General features: G+C 39.7%; 1 protein-coding gene across 2 annotated transcripts; it reads right to left on the bottom strand.

Annotated features, from left to right (window-relative positions):
* Nucleotides 1-1,191: 1,191 nt before the first annotated feature.
* RAB33B (RAB33B, member RAS oncogene family) lies at nucleotides 1,192-17,105 on the bottom strand. Of its 2 annotated transcripts, none has more exons than XM_060654169.2 (3): nucleotides 16,997-17,105; nucleotides 16,486-16,753; nucleotides 1,192-4,015 (listed from the first exon to the last, which is right to left on the bottom strand). In XM_060654169.2, exons 2-3 carry the CDS (start codon nucleotides 16,732-16,734, stop codon nucleotides 3,575-3,577), a joined length of 690 nt encoding a protein of 229 aa, XP_060510152.1. In that variant the 5' UTR covers nucleotides 16,735-16,753; nucleotides 16,997-17,105; the 3' UTR covers nucleotides 1,192-3,574. The 2 variants fall into 2 exon arrangements, with proteins under 2 accessions (XP_060510152.1, XP_060510153.1); XM_060654170.2 differs by having other exon boundaries at nucleotides 16,949-17,055.
* Between the last annotated feature and the right edge of the window lie 943 nt (nucleotides 17,106-18,048).

Raw genomic sequence — 18,048 nt, 5'->3', positions numbered from 1 at the left:
CCTCATCTACCCCCCTACCCAGTACATGACAACATGGCGGCTCAACCACAACCTGTCTTGACAGCCTCGTTTCCCACTGTTCTCACCAGCCCTTCGTTTAACCGCACTCACTCCCCTGCATCAAAGTCAAAACATGGCTCCATTCTCTGTGCTCATTGTCCTAAGTAGTTGCCTCCTTGATTACATTTACCATATTATCGTATAGAATTCCCGCTCATTTATATATTATTTTATAAGTTCAAGGACATAGTCTTATTCGTTTACATATCTCAATGCCCAACACAACTGAAAAACATATGGCAAGTACTTAACAAATGTTTGATAAATCAGATTATTCAAATCAATTAGTTCTTGCTACATAGGCTCTGCAAATTTGCCCCCGAAAGACTTGACCAACTTACTGGTTTAATATCTGATTAAGAAAGCAGTCTTTCATGAAGAATGTAATTTTCTGTTTCAACAGAATGACTTATGTCTGAAATAAACTGACCAGGTAAAGTAGTATCAACTTCAGAGACCCCAAGTCCCCATCTACACTCTCCTAAAGGGCCTGAATCAGTGACCTGATTGTAGAAATTGCAATCTTATACCTACAATGCACTTCCTTCTCTTTTTTCTCATATATTTTATAATTATTCATTCTGTTAAATTGTTCTGCCTCACGATCTAGAGATGTTGATCACTCTTACAGTATTTGCTGTTTGCCCTGAAGTGTTCTTAAAATAAGTTGATTACTCAGGCATACAAATTAGAAACCTACCCTATCAACCAATTTTAACATTTAGGGTTTTTACTGAAAAGTCTTTGTTTATTAATGTTTATTTATTTTTGAGAGAGTCAGACAGAGCTCAAGTGGGGGAGGGGCAGAGAGAGAGGGAGACATAGAATCCAAAGCAGACTCCAGGCTCTAAGCCATCAGCACAGAGCCGGACGTGGGGCTTGAACTCATGCGTCATGAGATCATCACCTGAGCCCAAGTTGGATGTTTAACTGACTGAGCCACCCTGGTGCCCCTTTCTGAAAAGTTCTCTAACCCCAAAGTAGTTCCAAATAGATTTCCAATAGGTTAGTTTTTGTTTCTAATGTATTATACTAATGTATAATTACCTGGAGGCCAGGGGGAAAAAAAACAATTTTTTTTGTTTTATTCTGCAATCATCCTAACAACCAAACAAAGGGAATAAAACACAATTTCTTTATGGCAAACCTGGTTTATTGAACTTCATAAGGGAAACATTACAGTGACACTATTCCACAATGAAATTATTTAACTTTAGATTTTGTGAGGAAACATATTAGCAATATACTGTCAATAAAGCATCATCATTAATAGCTAACTACATTAGATTCTGGATTAGCTTCCTTCAGTGTTCTCAAATTAAGACTTTTCCAAAACATATCTGATGTTTTCAGTTAAAGGTCGCAGTTAAAATAAATTCACATAGGAGTTACAAAATGTGTGACTTGTGCTTTAAAAATTTATAATTATTTCTTTGATAGCCACCATTCTGGAAGTGATTTCTCAACAATGAAATGTTTTATAAATTTTTTGGAAAATATCTAAAAGCTTTAACCCCCAACTGATAAGTATGCTCTTTTAAAAAATAAAAACATATGTAGAAAAAATTAAAACAGTAAATCATTACAAATGAGATACAAATATTTCAAAATTAATAAATATTAAAGTGAAAAACTAAGTCCTTTCACAGAACTGTAAAGGATACCTGTTACTAAGTTCTTAAAAAAAGAAATAAAGTTAAATAATTTTTTTAACCATTATTAACAGCACTTAAAAACAGAAATGTGTGTGGAAAGTTTGTAAACTTTCTTCCCACACTTCAGAAAATGGTTTAAAAGCAATAAACAGATTCCCTTCTTTAAAAAACTGCTACACCCACCACAATTAGCACAGTTGTCATTGTTTTACTATAAAAATAGTTACAAAGCAACATTAATTTAAATTCAAACCATTTTTTATTCTAGCAAGATAAGAAAGTGGATTAATCTCCCTAGACACAGATAAAGCCAACCTGTTTTTCCTTAAGCTCTAATATTTAAAATTGAATAATTATTTTCTAAAATTATTACTTTCAGTTATTTCATTTAATAGAATTATCTTGTTTTTATAATTAGATTATCCAGTTAGGACCACCATAATGATTAAACAAAAATCCTAAACTACACTAGATAACATAGTTCATTGATTTACCACGTTCTGAAAATATTCTAAGTACAATCATCTTTTGGCTTAATTACCTCTAGAATTATCAAGGACGGCAATCTATCAGAATCAGTGAACGTGCACCCTTCAAAGTACATGGCTTACATTCCATTCATGTAATAGCTTTATATGCAAGCTTACTATTTTCAATGTGCAAAGTCTCAAACTCAAAATAAAAGTATTTAGGGTAAAAAAAAACTTCTTGAACTATTCTTTCCACAACTGAGGGAGAGAGACAAGGTATTTTTCAATATTTAATTTATTTTTCATACTGAGGAGGAATAGTTTGTTGTGACCATAAAATTTAAAGATTTAAAAAAACTGATATACTGTAACACAATACTATTACAGAAATATATGTGGACTCATAGCAATTAGAGGTATGCCTTCAGAGCTACACTCCAAATAGAAGTTGAGTTGTTAATTCAACCTTTAGTTATTAAATTAACTGACTGTGGAAGAGAACAAGAGATACTATGCCAGATATAGAGCCTAAAATTACGAAGAGCTAAGAATAGGTCTCCTGTGGTAGCCAGGAACCACGTTTAACTATTTTCCTCCCAAGTTACAACTCCTCAAATGTTTTCAATTGGTTTTTCACTAAAGATATCAAAATAAAATATAAAGCACCTTATTATGTCACTTCATTTGCATTAAAGTCAGACTTATTTTTGTGTATTTTAACAGAAATTAGTAAGAAAACAAATTATTCTTTTAAAAGTAACAATGACTTCTGTAGATATGATTGATACTGATTAGAAATATCAAGCATCTGGAATCATTGGAAAAGTCACTCTTTATGCACTGAGAACCAGAAAACATTCCATGCCTTCTCCTCCCACTGGAACGACATAAAGTCTTGGCTCTAAAATGTACCAATAATAATGCAATTAAATACATCAATAATACAAAGAAAGAACTATAGGCAGAGGCAAATACCAGTTTTATCCTATTGAGAAAACTTCCCATTCAAAGGACATACCTAGGAAGTATGTCCTAAACCTTTAATTTTTTTTCAATCCCATGAATACAGGATTGAACAGTCACTTACTCCTAAAATACTATCACGCTGTCATCTGAAGCCTTCTTTGGGTTCTCAATGGAAAAATGTTCTGATTCATTCTACCTTTGCTTCATTTTCAACCTCACATGAAAACCAACTTTTTCCCTGTGTTGTCACAGTGACAAACTTAATTAAGTAGATACAAAATACAAAAAATCAGCATGACAATGATAAATAGTAAAGTGTCAGGATGATCCATTATACTTGAGATTAAATCTTATGACTTATCACTGTCATACTTCAAAAGTATTTCTTTTGTCAAAATTAGATAGTATAATAAAGACTGTTACTTAGCACCAGCATGTCATTGCAGGCTTTGGTTCAGGCTTCAGAGTAATTCCGTTATCGGGGGGTTGACTAAGCATTAATGGTTTGTGGCTCTTAAGTTTATGAGCCAAGGTCATAAATATAGCTTCCACATGGTCATTATCATTGGGGTTTTTCGCAGAGGTTTCAAACAAAGGCATACTATGTGTGTCAGCAAATTTCTGTGCCAAGTCTGTAGGTACTTGAATGGCACTTCTCAAGTCGCATTTATTTCCAACGAGAATCCGTGGTATGTCACTGGCTAGCAAATGTTGTTTGCATTCTTCTATCCAAGATGGTAGGCTATGAAAACTAGCCATGTTGGTCATATCATACACGAAGACAACAGCATGTACATTTCTGTAGTAGTGCTGTACCATGCTCTTTCTAAATCGTTCTTGTCCTGCTGTGTCCCATAACTGGATCTGAAAGTGAAAAAGGAGAGAAAACTGAACATTTCATTCCAATCATACAAATTGAAAATTTTAATCAACTCTGCATGGTCTTTAGTACGTCTTCACTTACATTACTTTGTTCCCTTCCATAATGCCTTTTCAGTGTAATTTATGGGATCCAGATTTCATGAACACTAATTACCTCATAATTAATGCAAGTATCAGAACAAATATTTCAATTTACCATTTAAATTTCAGTAAGTTAAATTTGTCTGGAGGAAATTTACCTCAAAAACTGATTCTAAAATATTAAATAAAAATATATCAGGTTTTAACAAACATGTTAACTGTCTAATCCCTGTAAATTTGGTTACCATATGCCCTTCTCTACCTTTCACTAGACTAACTTTAAAATAGACTTAGGACAGATACTAAGAGTCATTAGGTCTAGTCCCCACACTATATATATATGTATATATGTGTATATATTATATATACAATTTATACATAATATAGATTGTATATATATATGTAATATAAATACAAAATCCTCCTTGAAAATTATAAAAGGCTAGAAAATCACTTATTTAACCTAAACATCTCAACCAACAAAACTATTCCAATATCTCCCAGTCCAAATATGGGGGAGTTGAGGAAAATAATATCTAAAGCTAAATATAAGTCATGTGTTATAATTATCTTAATATACTGAATTACCTTACCTTTGTTTACTGCCTAAAGAAGTTAAATGATGAGGATACTGATCTCAGTGGAAAAGACTAGAGGTCAATTTGCTTAGATAACTTTTTTTTTAATTTTTTAATGTTTTTTTGTTTTTTTTTTTGAGAGTGAGAAAGGGACAGAGCATGAGTGGGGAAGGGGCAGAGAGAGAGGGAGACACAGAATGCGAAGCAGGCTCCAGGCTCTGAGCTGTAGGCACAGAGTCTGACACGGGGTCCAAACTTACGAACCGAGAGATCATGACCTGAGCCAACATCGACGCTTAACCAACTGAGCCACCCAAGCGCCCCTTGCTTATTAGATAACTTTTGATTGACAGACTTGTACTATTTATAAATATTCACAGTATGGACTGGAAGCCTAAACTGGTGATTTCTCACAAAGCAACACCGAAGTAGAGGGAAATGAGGAGATTCTGTAGATGGCCCAAAAAGTAAGTAGAATATAAGATACAAATTGCTTAGGATATGGCGACATATAGTAAGTGCTCAATTAAGATGTAATGAATGAATAAATACACCTTAAAAGTGTGATTAGGGATGAAAATATTGGTCACCAATCTCTTCCATGGTATCTTAATTTTCTTAAGTTATTGTTGTTTTTTTTTAAAGTAATCTCTGCACCCAATGTGGGGCTTGAACTCACAACCCTGAGATCAAGAGTCGCGTGCTCTTCTGAGTCAGCCATGCACTCCCATGCTACCCTAATTTTTATCAGGTTTTTTTTTTTGGTAGTTAATTTTTCTTTGAAGTATTTGTTTATTTTTGGGAGAGTGCAAGCAGGGGAGAGGCAGAGAAAGGAGGACAGAGGATACAAAGCGGGCTCTGTGCTGACAGACTGACCACAGCAGTCTGATGTGGGGCTCGAACTCACGAACTGAGAAATCATGACCTGAGCCAAAGTCAGACGCTCAACAGACTGAGCTCCCCAGGTGCCCCTAGCAGTTCTTTTTGAGACCAAATTTCTCCATTTCCTTAATATTCTCCCTTTCTAATTAACATAAGCCAAATTTTGCTCTAGGCAGAAATATAAAGTACTCTACAAACTTGATTTCTCAGGCTCTTCTAGAACTAAGGGAGGCCAAATCACATAGTTCTAGCCAATAATTTGTAGACAGTCTTTCTTTGGGATTTTCCAGGAAAACTACAGATGTGTGATTAAAAAAAAAAAAAGATAGGAGCATTGGGCACGTGCCTTTTGCACCTCTCTCACCATACCCTTTCTGCCTGGAATGGGATATAATGACTAGAGGTTCAGCAACTATTGTATGAGCCTCCGTGGAGAAGAAAGCCACACATAAGAATGGAGGAAGGCTACACAGACCTGGAATCACACAGTACCATCATACAGACTGCTGCCTCTGGTCTCCTTATTCCATGAGAAAAATAAAACCTTACACGGTTAAATCATTATAGCTGAACTTCTATGTAGCTAAATGGCATCGTAAAATTACTTACCATGTACACTCTTTAAAACCTTTACCCCTTACACTCAAGGGGTAATTTACTCATTAAATCACAAGGTTTTGCCTCAATACATTCCTAGAGACGTCACAAAATAAATTATTATAAAATACCCCCTTCGTGATGTAAGCAACATAACTGGCAGATAGGCCATAAAGACTTTGTATCATATAAGTCAGAGATAGAAGCAAACAGTTAAAACAAATTAAGAACTACTAACAACTAAACTGTTTAAATCAACGATTATTTATTCAATGCCAACTATGTGCCAGTAGGTGACTATTTTACCTCTAGACCTTGGCTTCTTCAACGGTGAAAACAAAGTTTAGTTTCAGACCTAAAAAAATAAGTATTAATAGACTAGCTACACTGTGCATGCAAAGAGCTAATAAAGTAAATGTATAATTCTTTAAAAATGCAACTTTTCTTTTAAAAAAAGAAATACAACTTTTTTATCTCAACTAACAGGTTAAGAATAAAAACATTCAATAAACAATTAAAAATGCTTCAAACGATAGCTGTCAAAACTTATTAAACAAAGCTACAATAATAAAGACTTTGTGTTACTAGAGTAAGACTAGGCATATAGATCAACAGAACAAAACTGAGAGTCCAGAAATAAATCCATGTATCTGTGGTCAATTGATTTTCAACAAGAGTGCCAAGACAATTCAACAGGGGAAAGAATAGTTGTTTTAACAAATAGTGCTGGGACAACATACAAAAAATGAGGTTGGACCCCCAACCTCACACCATATATAAAAACTTATTCAAAATGGATAAAAAACCTAAATGTAAGAGCTGAAACTATAAAATTCTTAGAAGAAAACATAGGGATAAATATTTGTGACCACCAGGTTAGACAATGATATTTAAAGCACAAGCAATCAAAGAAAAAATAAATTGGACTTCATCAAAATTAAAAACGTTTGTGTTTCAAAGAATATTATCAAGAAAGTGAAGACAACTTACAAAATGGGAGAAAATACCTGCAAATAATATGTGTGATAGGGGTCTACTATTCAGAATACTTAATATCTTTTACAACTCAATGATAAAAGGACAGGTAACCCAATTAAAAAATTGACAAAGAATCTGCACAGACATTTCTCCAAAGAAAATGTACAAATGGCCAATAAGCACATAAAAAGATGTTCAACATCATTAGCAATCAAGGAAATGCAAATCAAAAACAAATGAAACACCATTTTACACTCACATTAAGACGGCCATTAAAAAACAACAACAGGGGCGCCTGGGTGGCGCAGTCGGTTAAGCGTCCGACTTCAGCCAGGTCACGATCTCACGGTCCGTGAGTTCGAGCCCCGCGTCGGGCTCTGAGCTGATGGCTCGGAGCCTGGAGCCTGTTTCCGATTCTGTGTCTCCCTCTCTCTCTGTCCCTCCCCCGTTCATGCTCTGTCTCTCTCTGTCCCAAAAATAAAAAAATAAACGTTGAAAAAAAAATTAAAAAAAAAAAAAAAAAAAAACAACAACAACAACAAAAAATGGCCAATAACAAGTGTTGGCAGAGATGTAGAAAAATTGGAACCTTCATACATTGCTGGCGGGGATGTAAAATAGTACAGCCACTTTAGAAAACAGTTCGGCCGTTCCTCAAAAAGTTGGACTATTACTTACCCATAAAAAGGAATAAAGTACTGGTATTTGCTACAACAAAGGTGAACCTCCAGAATACACTAAGTGAAAGAGGCCAGACATATATTCTGTGGTTCCATTTATACAAAATTTCCCAAATAGAAAAATCCATAGAGATGGAACACAGACTTGGTGGTTGCCAGGGCTGGGAAATGGGGAGAAACTGTTCAGGGTGAGGGGTTTCACTTCAGAGTGATTGAAATATTTTGAAACTAGATAGAGGTGTGGTTATGCAACATTACCAATCTACTAAATGTCAATGAACTGTTTACTTGAAAATGGTTAATTTTTTATTTGAATTTCACTTTAATAAAGTATTTTAAAAAAGAGAGAGTTGCCATATGACCCAGCACTTCCACTCCCAGGTGTATATGAGAGAACTGAAAAGATATGCTCACATAAAAACTTGTACACAAATATTCATAGCAGCAGTATTTGTAATAGCTAAAAGGTAGAACCAACCCAAATATCCATCCACTGATGAAAGAATAAACAAAATGTCCATATGATGGAATATTACTCAGCCATAAAAAGGAATAAAGTACTGAGACACCTGGGTGGCTCAGGCAGGTAAACATCCAACTTCGGCTCAGGTCATGATCTCATGGCTCATTGGGTTCGAGCCCCGCGTTGGGCTCTGTGCTGACAGCTCAGAGCCTGCAGCCTGCTTTGGATTCTACGTCTCCCTTTCTCTCTGCTCCTCCCCTACTCATGTTCTGTCTCTCTCTCTCAAAAATAAATAAACATTAAAAAATTAAAATAAAGGAATGAAGTACTGATACATGCTACAACACAGATTAACCTTGAAAACACTATCCTAAGTGAAAGAAGCCAGACACCACAGGCCACATGTTATAAGATTCTCTGTATATGAAATGTCCAGTAGAGGCAAATCCACAGAGACAGAAAGTAGACTGGTGGTGAGGGTAGGGTAAGAATGGGGAATGACTGTTAAAAATGAGTACAGGGTTTCTTTTTGGAGTTCTGGAAGCAGTGATAATGGTTGCACAACCTCGTGAATATATTAAAAGCCAATAAACTGTATATTTTAACAGGGTAAATCTTATGGTATCTAAATTATATTTCAGTTTTTTAGAGTGATCAAAAAAAACCCACACCAAACTGTATCTTTAAACATTTAGAAAGGTATTTGGGGAATAATTTGGATGACCTATATAAAAGCTGTCCAAAGAAACTGCAGCTGACCTTTTCTCTTTTAACATTTCCTGTAGCTCAGGTATTCAAAAACCATTTCATCAATGAAGAATGACTTATAATGTTTTAAGCAGAGAATATTTATAAGTTTAAAGAAAATAAATGAAAAGCACACAAGGAAATATACCAACACATTAACCATAGCTGTCTTTAAGGCAACCTCCCCCTTTATTTCTACTTTTGTTTTTCATAACAAGCAACCACTTCTATAAAAACAAACTAAACATAAAAAATTAATGCTTACACAGAATTTAGACCTGCCTCAAAGAACTGCAAAAGCCCTCAATAAACGTGACGATGAGGATGTTTATTCCTAAGAAAACCGTTTGTTTGTTTTAGGATGGGCCTGCCTCAACAGTACTCTGCTTCCCATCAATCTTGTTCAAAAGCGTGCATGCTACCATATCAAGACTTCCAGGAAACAAGGGGTCTGAAATAATAACTCTTCACACTTTACTGGAAAGCCATAAAAGTAATTACTAAGTTAATGAGGCACTTACAAAGGATTATTTAAAAAGAAGCTTCAGAATTTCCTAACAGAACTGCTGACACAAGAGCTCAGGCAAAGGCACACTGCCACACGGTCTGCAGCCTTCAAGCCTGCATGGAACATGAGGAGAGGGCAAAGGGTCTGTGGGAAGAGCAGCCAGAGACTCAGAAAAGAAAGGACAGGGCAGGTGACAAACACTGTCAGCCATGAAGGGCAAAACAAAGTTTGACCTAAAGAGAGAGAAACCAATGGGGAGAGACTTGGTAGAGAACAAACCCCATGATGGCTTAGAAAAGTCTTGAGGTTAAGCTGTGAGTAGAGTGGTTCACAGTGTTTAACAAAGGAGAATAACACTTAGGAAACTAAAGAAGTGACACGCTTTTGTCTGGTTTAATTAGGAAGTATTTTCAGAGCAATTTTTCCCAATTTAATAGTTAATATTTTAGGGGCACGTGGGTGGCTCAGTCGGTTAAGTATCCGGTTTTGGCTCAGGTCATGATCTTGTAGTTTGTGGGTTCGAGCCGCATGTCATGCCCTGTGCTGACAGCTCAGATCCTGGAGTCTACTTTGGATTCTGTGTCTCCTTCACTCACTCACTCTCTCTCTGAGCCCTTCCCCCACTCATGCTGTCTCTCTCTCTCTCAAAAATAAACATTAAGGGGCGCCTGGGTGGCGCAGTCGGTTGGGCGTCCGACTTCGGCCAGGTCACGATCTCGCGGTCCGTGAGTTCGAGCCCCGCGTCGGGCTCCGGGCTGATGGCTCGGAGCCTGGAGCCTGTTTCCGATTCTGTGTCTCCCTCTCTCTCTGCCCCTCCCCCGTTCATGCTCTGTCTCTCTCTGTCCCCAAAAAATAAATAAAAAACGTTGAAAAAAAAAATAAAAAAAAAAAAAAAAAAATAAACATTAAAAAAATAGTTAATGTTTTATGGAAAATGGCTAATGCATGCTCCCATAGATATTACTCCCATTTTAAACATTATATGAACATGAAACATATTTCAATAATATTTCAAAAATCTCTACTTTAAATTCCAATAGAAGTTCCAACAAAAATGTCAACCTTATTATTTGCAAAAAACTAACAGTAGATTCTTATTGTTGATGAAAGTTTTTTTAGTAGTATCACCAAAATGAAAGATGATCTGTCTAAACTGATTTAATACTGTTTTTGCCTGACTGAAAATGATAAAAGTATTAATCCAAATGATCTTCCTTCTTTGATCAGCTACCAAATTTCCATTAGTTTCCCTTATCACCTCAATTCTAGATTTCCAGAGTAGCTTACCATCTGATCTCCTTGTTTCCATACATTCAACATGTATTCCCTGAGTATGCCATAGTTTAGAAACGGAGCTAGACATTCGAAAAAGTCTATGGCATTTCCAGACATGGATCCTGCTCTAAGACTGAGTAAGACTTAATAAAAGAGGAAGAAACACCTACATAATACAACGAGGAAAGAGATCATTTAAAGTCTTAGGTAAATTGCTAAAGGGAATTCATAGAAGGAAGAAATAGAATGGAGAAGGAGGGGTGTGATATTTTTGACAGACACACTGAGTTGAATAGGGAAGAATTACATGTGGTGAAATATGGGCAGAGGGAATATTCCAGGCAAGCAGTGGGGCATGCAAGGGGAAAACACAGGGATCAGCAAACAAGTGGCTGGACTTTAGGGTACTTGAAGGAAATTAATGGGAAAAAAAGTTTGAAAGGCAGTCTGGAACAAAAGGAAGGAAGTCCTACGTTAATTTTAAAAGTTGGAATTTTACAATATAGTGGAGAACTACCCAGGGCATCTGAGGCAGAGAACATTAATCTCCCTAAAGTGCAACACTAGTCTGGCATTTTGGCAACAATGTATAAAACAGGTTCACTGAAGACTGGCCATGGGAGATGAGTTGAGCTGCTGCAACAGACCAGAGGGATTTTTAAAACTAGGATTTTGAAGAAAGGATGGATTACAGAATCATGCATGTAGAGACCCAGCTGGATTTAGGGAGCAAAAGAAAGGGGACGAGGCTGCGAAGATGAGGAGGGATGCCATCATGACAACCTAGGTGATGTGGGGAGAAACAGGATAAACAGATTTGCCAGGGAAGATGAACTCACTTCAGACATTCTAGGCGAAGGAGAGATTATCCAAATAGCCATGTCTAGAAGACAGTAGGAAATGCACAGTAAGACAGGGAGAGAGGTGGGCTAGACAAAGATTTGGAAGTTATCTCCACGGATGTGACAGCTGACACTGAGAGACTACCAAGGGAGAGAATGTAGATAGAAAACCAGGTCAGGGGGCAAACTGTATCTTATTCTAGATTCACTCTCAATTGCTGCCACATTTATCTTCCTAAAACACCTGGACTTTTTGCCATGCATACAAAATAAAGTCTAGACTCTTTTTTTAAATAATTTTTTTAATGTTTATTAATTTTTGAGAGAGTCTGTGTGCACGCATGCGTTTGGGTTAGGGGCGGGGGGGGGGGGGGGCGGGGGGGAGACAGAGGATCTGCAGGCTCCGTGCTGACAGCAGAGAGCCCGATGCGGGGCTCAAACTCATGAACTCTGAAATCATGACCTGAGCCAAAGTTGGATGCTTACCCGATTGAGCTACCCAGGAGCACCTGAAGTTGACTCTTCAGCTTTCTTTTTCAAACTCTTCACAAACATTGCTACCAATACCTGCATATTCTTCTCACTTGCCACCTTTCCACAAGAACCTCTGATCCCACGGGAGCATCCTGCTAATGGTCCTTATCAGAAAACCCGCCCCCCCCCCCCCAGTGGGACTGCACCTAGCACCCCAAGCACAAAGGATTCCTCCACCCACAGCCAAACAATAACTCAGCACTCACCTGGTTTTGCTGGTCACCTTTTTAGGTATATAAATCTTATCCTAATCTAGGACAGTAATTCATTTATGCACTATATCAGCGTCAGCAAACTCTTTCCGTAAAAGGTCAAAACAGTGAGTATCTTAGGTTGTGTGGGGCTAACATCTCTGTCACAACTACTCCTCTCTGCCACTGGAGCACAAAAGCAAGCCCAAAATGCAGACACAAGCATAGCTGTGTTGCAATACTTTGTTTACAAACTCTAAAATCAGAGTTTCACATAATTTTCACCTGTCATAAAACCATATTCTTATGATTTTTCCCCCCAACCATTTAAAAAAGTAAAAATCGGGGTTAAGCGTCCGACTCTTGATTTCAGCTCAGGTCATGATCTCATGGTTCATGGATTCATGCTGCTGGGTTCTGTGCCAACAATGCAGAGTCTGCTTGGGATTCTCTCTCTCCTCTCTGCCCCTCCCCCGCTCTCAACATAAATTTAAAAACTTAAAAAATAATAAAATAAAAAATAAAAAAGTAAAAATCATTCTTAGCTTGCAGGCCACGTAAAAATAGGCAGCAGACCATATCTGGCCCTCAAGCATAATTTGCCAACCCCTACAGTGTATCATAATTCTTGTGACTAACAAAAATGTCATCTTTCATGCAATCGCTCATTAAATGTTTGTTGTACCAATGGGGGAGAGGTACTGATTATTTTCCTTTAGTTAATATTAACATCTTGTATTTAACATGGCAAAATGTCATACCTCTGTAAAGTAAGCCATCCCAATGTTCAAATAGAACCCCCTAGTGAGAAGATGGACCAAATGCAACATGAGGCTTTAATGATTCTGCTGGTGTCTCATTGTAAAATGCTTGTATGAAAGGAATACAGCTAGGTATGATGGGGATACACATTACAAGGATGGAGCATAAGGATTAGGGTTGAGTCTTAATTTAAAAATCAAATGCATTTTTATTTAAGGAATTCAGTTTATAATTTTATTCAACTTCAAAAATTCTGCAAACAAGATTCTGCTCTTCCAACCATACATATATAGTACTTAGGAACAGATTAACAAATATAGACTTTGTTACACTTCACAAAACATTTTAACTGAAAGGGCACTGCCATAAGACACACTCTCTGAAAAATTTCTAGTCCGGAATTAGAAACATTCAACACAATATCTCACTTTTACCAAATAAAAATGTCTAGAATATCATTTTATCAGTAAAGTAACATAAAGCTTTCCAGCTTTCGATTGAAGATGAAAAATGAAAAGACATGTCATTTCAGATCAGGCTAAAAATTTTCCAAAGAGAAAATACGTATGAACATTTCAGCAGCACTTGAGATGTATTGCAGATTAACAAAGAAAAAGCAGGAGCAGCACATGACATAATTCTACATTCACTTCAGTTTTTTTTAAGACACTAAAACAGTTTTTAAAAAAAAATGTCCAATATATAACATATGGCTGCTTTGCAATGTCTGTGTTGCTTAAAGCTTTGGGGAAAAAAATGTCCAATATAGTCCTATCCTTTTCTACTACAGAAATCTCAGAATATTTCTGTAAGGGAGGCACCTGGGTAGCTCAGTTGGTTGGGTGTCCGACTTCAGCTCAGATCATGATCTCAAGGTCTGTGAGTTCGAGCCCCACATTGGGCTCTGTGCTGACAGCTCAGAGCCTGGAGCCTGCTTCAGATTCTGTGTCTTCCTCTCTCTGCACTTCCCCTGCTCATGTTCTGTCTCTGTCTCTCTCAAAAATAAATAAACATTTCAAAAGCATTTTTAAAAAGAGTATTTCTGTAAGAGTCTTTTTCGACCACAAAAGAAATCTTTCAAGTCTTAAAAGTTGGAGGTACAAGTCAATGGCTAAGGCCTTAGAAAGAAGAAAAAGAAACTCAGTTTCCAGGCCTCCACCAACCAAACAGGTTAAGCTGAAGCTCAGGAGGAATAATCCCAGAAAAAAATGTTTTCTCCTTATTCCTCTTTTTTTTTCCTTTAATATCTTTTTTTTTTTTTTTAAATATGCTTATTTATCCTTGAAAGAGAGAGCATGAGCAGGGAAGGGGCAGAGACAGAGGGGGACAGAGGATCCAAAGCCGGCTCTGTGCTGACAGCAGTGAGCCCCACGTGGGGCTTGAACTCACGAACCATGAGATCAAGAACCATGAGAACCATGAGCCGAAGTTGGACACTTAACCGACTGAGCCACCCAGGCACCCTATCACACTTCTCTTAACCAGAAGAATAAACTCTTTCTCCCAGATTCATCCATTTATGGTTCTGGTTCACTTATGACTGCCAGCACTTACCCCAGTAGTTAAGTATTCAACTTAGACACTGGACATGTTTTGTATTTTTTCAATATAAATACCTCTTAAATTTGCACCTGATTCATCTGAGATGTTAAAGTGCAAATGGCAACCCAAAAGTAGGTAAGGAAGGAAATTCCCAACTCCTCTCCTGCCTCCATTCCCTCTACTTATTTCTTTAAAATCATGCTTTTGGGGGAATTTCTCTCACCTTCTGCATATGCCCTACTTTATCTCTGCTTCACACTCTGGATGCACAGCCACAAAAATGATTGTGCCAAAGAGGAACAATGATGTTAAGCCACCAGAGAAGAATCATCTTAAGATTATCAGTTGTAAATCAGGTGCTTCCTATAGGTTCTCATCTAATCTCATATGGCATTATCCCAATTTTCCAGAAGAGAAAATGGTCTCTGAAAGATTAAGCAACCTAAGGATTACAGTAACCAACCACCCCAGTTCGCCTGAGACTGAGGAGGTTCCTGGGATGTGGGACTTCATTTTAAAACTGGGACAGTCTTGAGCAAACATGGTCACCCTTCTGAGGACACATAGCCCATCCTTACCCTTTCATAGGTTCAGATCTGAGCCGAGCCAGTTGGGCTCCAAAGCCCATGCACTCTCTCCCAGGACTTCTGTTTTTCCCCAACTAACCTCTCTCTCAAACTTCAGAAGCCCCAATATCTTCCTCACCCCCAGGCTTCTGGGCCCAACCTAATTCTGATGAAAAATATTCAGTCTCTTCTTACCAGGTCTTTTCCTCTGTAATGCATACAGGTCTTTCTTAACTCCCTATTACAGTATACCCAAAGGACCACCACTGGCAACCTGAATGGGATGATAAAAAATTAAAGTAAAAACTAAAAGGCAAAAGGACCTATAGAAGGCTGATTTCTTTTCAATCCAATTTCTCCTTTACATCATTAGCATTTAAACCCCTTTGAGGATGGTGGGGAAGGGCAGTGGTTAGAGAACAAATAAATTGTTCTCTCCTCAAGGATGTGAGGGAAAGAATGAAGACATGAATCTATCCCCCCCCCCCCCCGGGGGAACGAGGTAAAGATGAACATCTTAATTTAAAGCAAAAAAGTAAATGCAGTATACGGAAGGCAGAGCTTTTCCTGGGGTCTGAATTAAGAACTGAGAGAGGGTGGCACCAAGAATGCGCTTTTGGCAAACCATGTAGGAACTGTCATGTATAGAATGTTTCTGCAGGAAAATAGATTTTTCTAAACAAGTCAATGTCATACAGAAACTTCTGTGGCAAAACTGCATGCAAGAGAATACCTAACTACTTCCACAAAGGCAACAAGGTTTTACTTCCACAATGTCTAGGGCAGTGCTCAGATGCCTGTTTAATAAATAACATTTATTAAACGACTTTTCCATGCTTGAGAAATTTCATTTTTTCCTTCGGTCTTACTTCACTGACTCCCAACACAGGAGACACTGCCAATGGATACCTTCTACACTCTTGCTTCTCAAGGTATGGTTCATGGACTAGTTGTATCTGCATCACTTGATTCCGTACCGAATTAGAATCTGCATTTTTAAAAAAACACAAGTTGCCCAGGTAAATCGCGGGGCATTAAAGTTTGCGGAGCACTGCCTTATAAGTTTGTTATAGATAAATCCTTCCAATCCCCAACTCCAATCTCTCCATCGGCTTGAGAAAAAACGGAGCGCACACCTCGCACACGGCCAGCGATCAACCCACAGTGGGGTTGGGAACTGTCACCCCAGGGCGTCCTTCCTCCCTGACAGTCCCCCATCCGCTCACCTTGATGCGCTCCCCATCAATCTCCACCGCTCGTTCTCGGAAATCCACCCCGATAGTAGCCTCGGTGCGGTCCGGGAAGCGCCCGGCGCAGAAGCGGTAGGTCAGGCACGTCTTGCCCACATTGGAGTCACCGATCACGATTATCTTGAAGATACGGGAGCGAGCCGGAGGCAGAAATACTGAAGCCCCTGACACCGCACCGCTGGACGTGAAGCTTGCCTCGAGAGACGACTCCATCTCCGAAGCCATTCTCCGGACCCGCCCCAAACTGAGGCGGAGGAAAGGAGACGCAGAAAGGCTGAGAGATTACGCCACCGCGAGCGAGCGCGCCCAGCCGGCCGGCTCGGCTGCGCAGCGTCGCAGGAGCCACCGCCCTCCAGCCCGGCAACGCGCGTGCGCACCTTCCCGCCCCGGCCCCGCGCAGGTGTGGCGCCCACCAGCCCGGGCTCACTGCTCCTCCCACCTGGCCCGCGGCTCCACCCCGCGGTTATGCGGGCCGGGGCCAGTCTACCTGGAAAGGCAGGGGACCGGCCGGGAGCTGGACGGCGGGTGCGGAGGGCCAGCCAAGCGGCCAAGTGAGCGGAGCGGCCAAGCAGAGCGCCCCAGGCCCGACAGCCAGGCTGGCCCGGCCCCGCCACGTCCAAGGCTCCCGCCCTCCGGAGGAAGCCGCGCAATCACTCTGGGGGCGGGGAGAGAAAGACAGCTGAGGAAGGAGGTACCACCAGGCACTCTCTCGCGAGAGGGCCGAAGAGCCGCCTTCAACGGGTGCCTGGTGAGGGGCTGTGAAGTCTTCGGAAGGCTGGGATGGCGAGTTCGGCGTTGTAGTCGACGTCGTTGGGGATTCCCCGGACTTGGAGGTGGAAGCGAGTTCCCTTGGCTTGCAGCTGGGAGGTTGTGGTGTCGGCTGTACCCCCTGCCTCCTCCGGACTCTCTGGACCCCGCGAGTTGGGACAGCGACAAGGACTGGAGGGGGTGGGGCGTGAGGCGCCGCCGAGAGGCCGCCCGTCGCGAGATGCGCTTGGGGACGAGCTCCTGGTCGCTTGGGGTATTGCCGCCTTCCGTCGTGGCTGGCGCGTGTTTGGCAGTGAGCCTGTGTTTGGGAGTTCGAGGCCGCCTGCCGCCTGGGCACAGAGGACACCCCTTAGGCCAAGTGAGGATATCCACGGGACTCTGGTGCCCTGGGCTCGTTTGGCTAATGCCCCAGGTCCAGAAAGTAGAGCAGATCCCATGCGGGCCACTCGGGGGTATTGAACCGGGAGTCTTCACCAGACGCCCTCTCTAGCGAGAGTAAAACCCATTGTGCCCTAGTTATGTCTTAGTGCCTGCATGTCGGTAAATATTACTGAGTGCACGTAGTTGTCTTCGGCACACTATTTAAGGAAAACATTATTAGACGGGACCACTCAACCTTAAAGAATCTTCTCTGGATTACTGTGAATTCTTCAGAGGAAACCTATCATACATTAACAAACACAAAAGGCCCAAATGTGCGAACTCTGCTTTTTGTGAAAAGTTGTGTTGTTTTGCAAAAACAAGACTATTTTTTTCTGTTTGAGCAAATGG

Source organism: Panthera onca, chromosome B1 (genome assembly GCF_046562875.1).
Source record: "Panthera onca isolate mPanOnc1 chromosome B1, mPanOnc1 haplotype 2, whole genome shotgun sequence".
Lineage (NCBI taxonomy): Eukaryota > Metazoa > Chordata > Mammalia > Carnivora > Felidae > Panthera > Panthera onca.
The sequence above is the reverse complement of the archived record's forward strand: the minus strand, read 5'-3'. Positions and strand labels throughout refer to the sequence as shown.

What these genes read in the sequence shown, in the direction of transcription:
- RAB33B (XM_060654169.2), bottom strand. Translation starts at nt 16,734, where the DNA reads ATGGCTTCGGAGATGGAGTCGTCTCTCGAGGCAAGCTTCACGTCCAGC. An exon ending in TTGATGGGGAGCGCATCAAG is followed by an intron (nt 4,016 to 16,485) that starts GTGAGCGGATGG and finishes TTTCACTTTCAG; the next exon opens with ATCCAGTTATGGGACACAGC.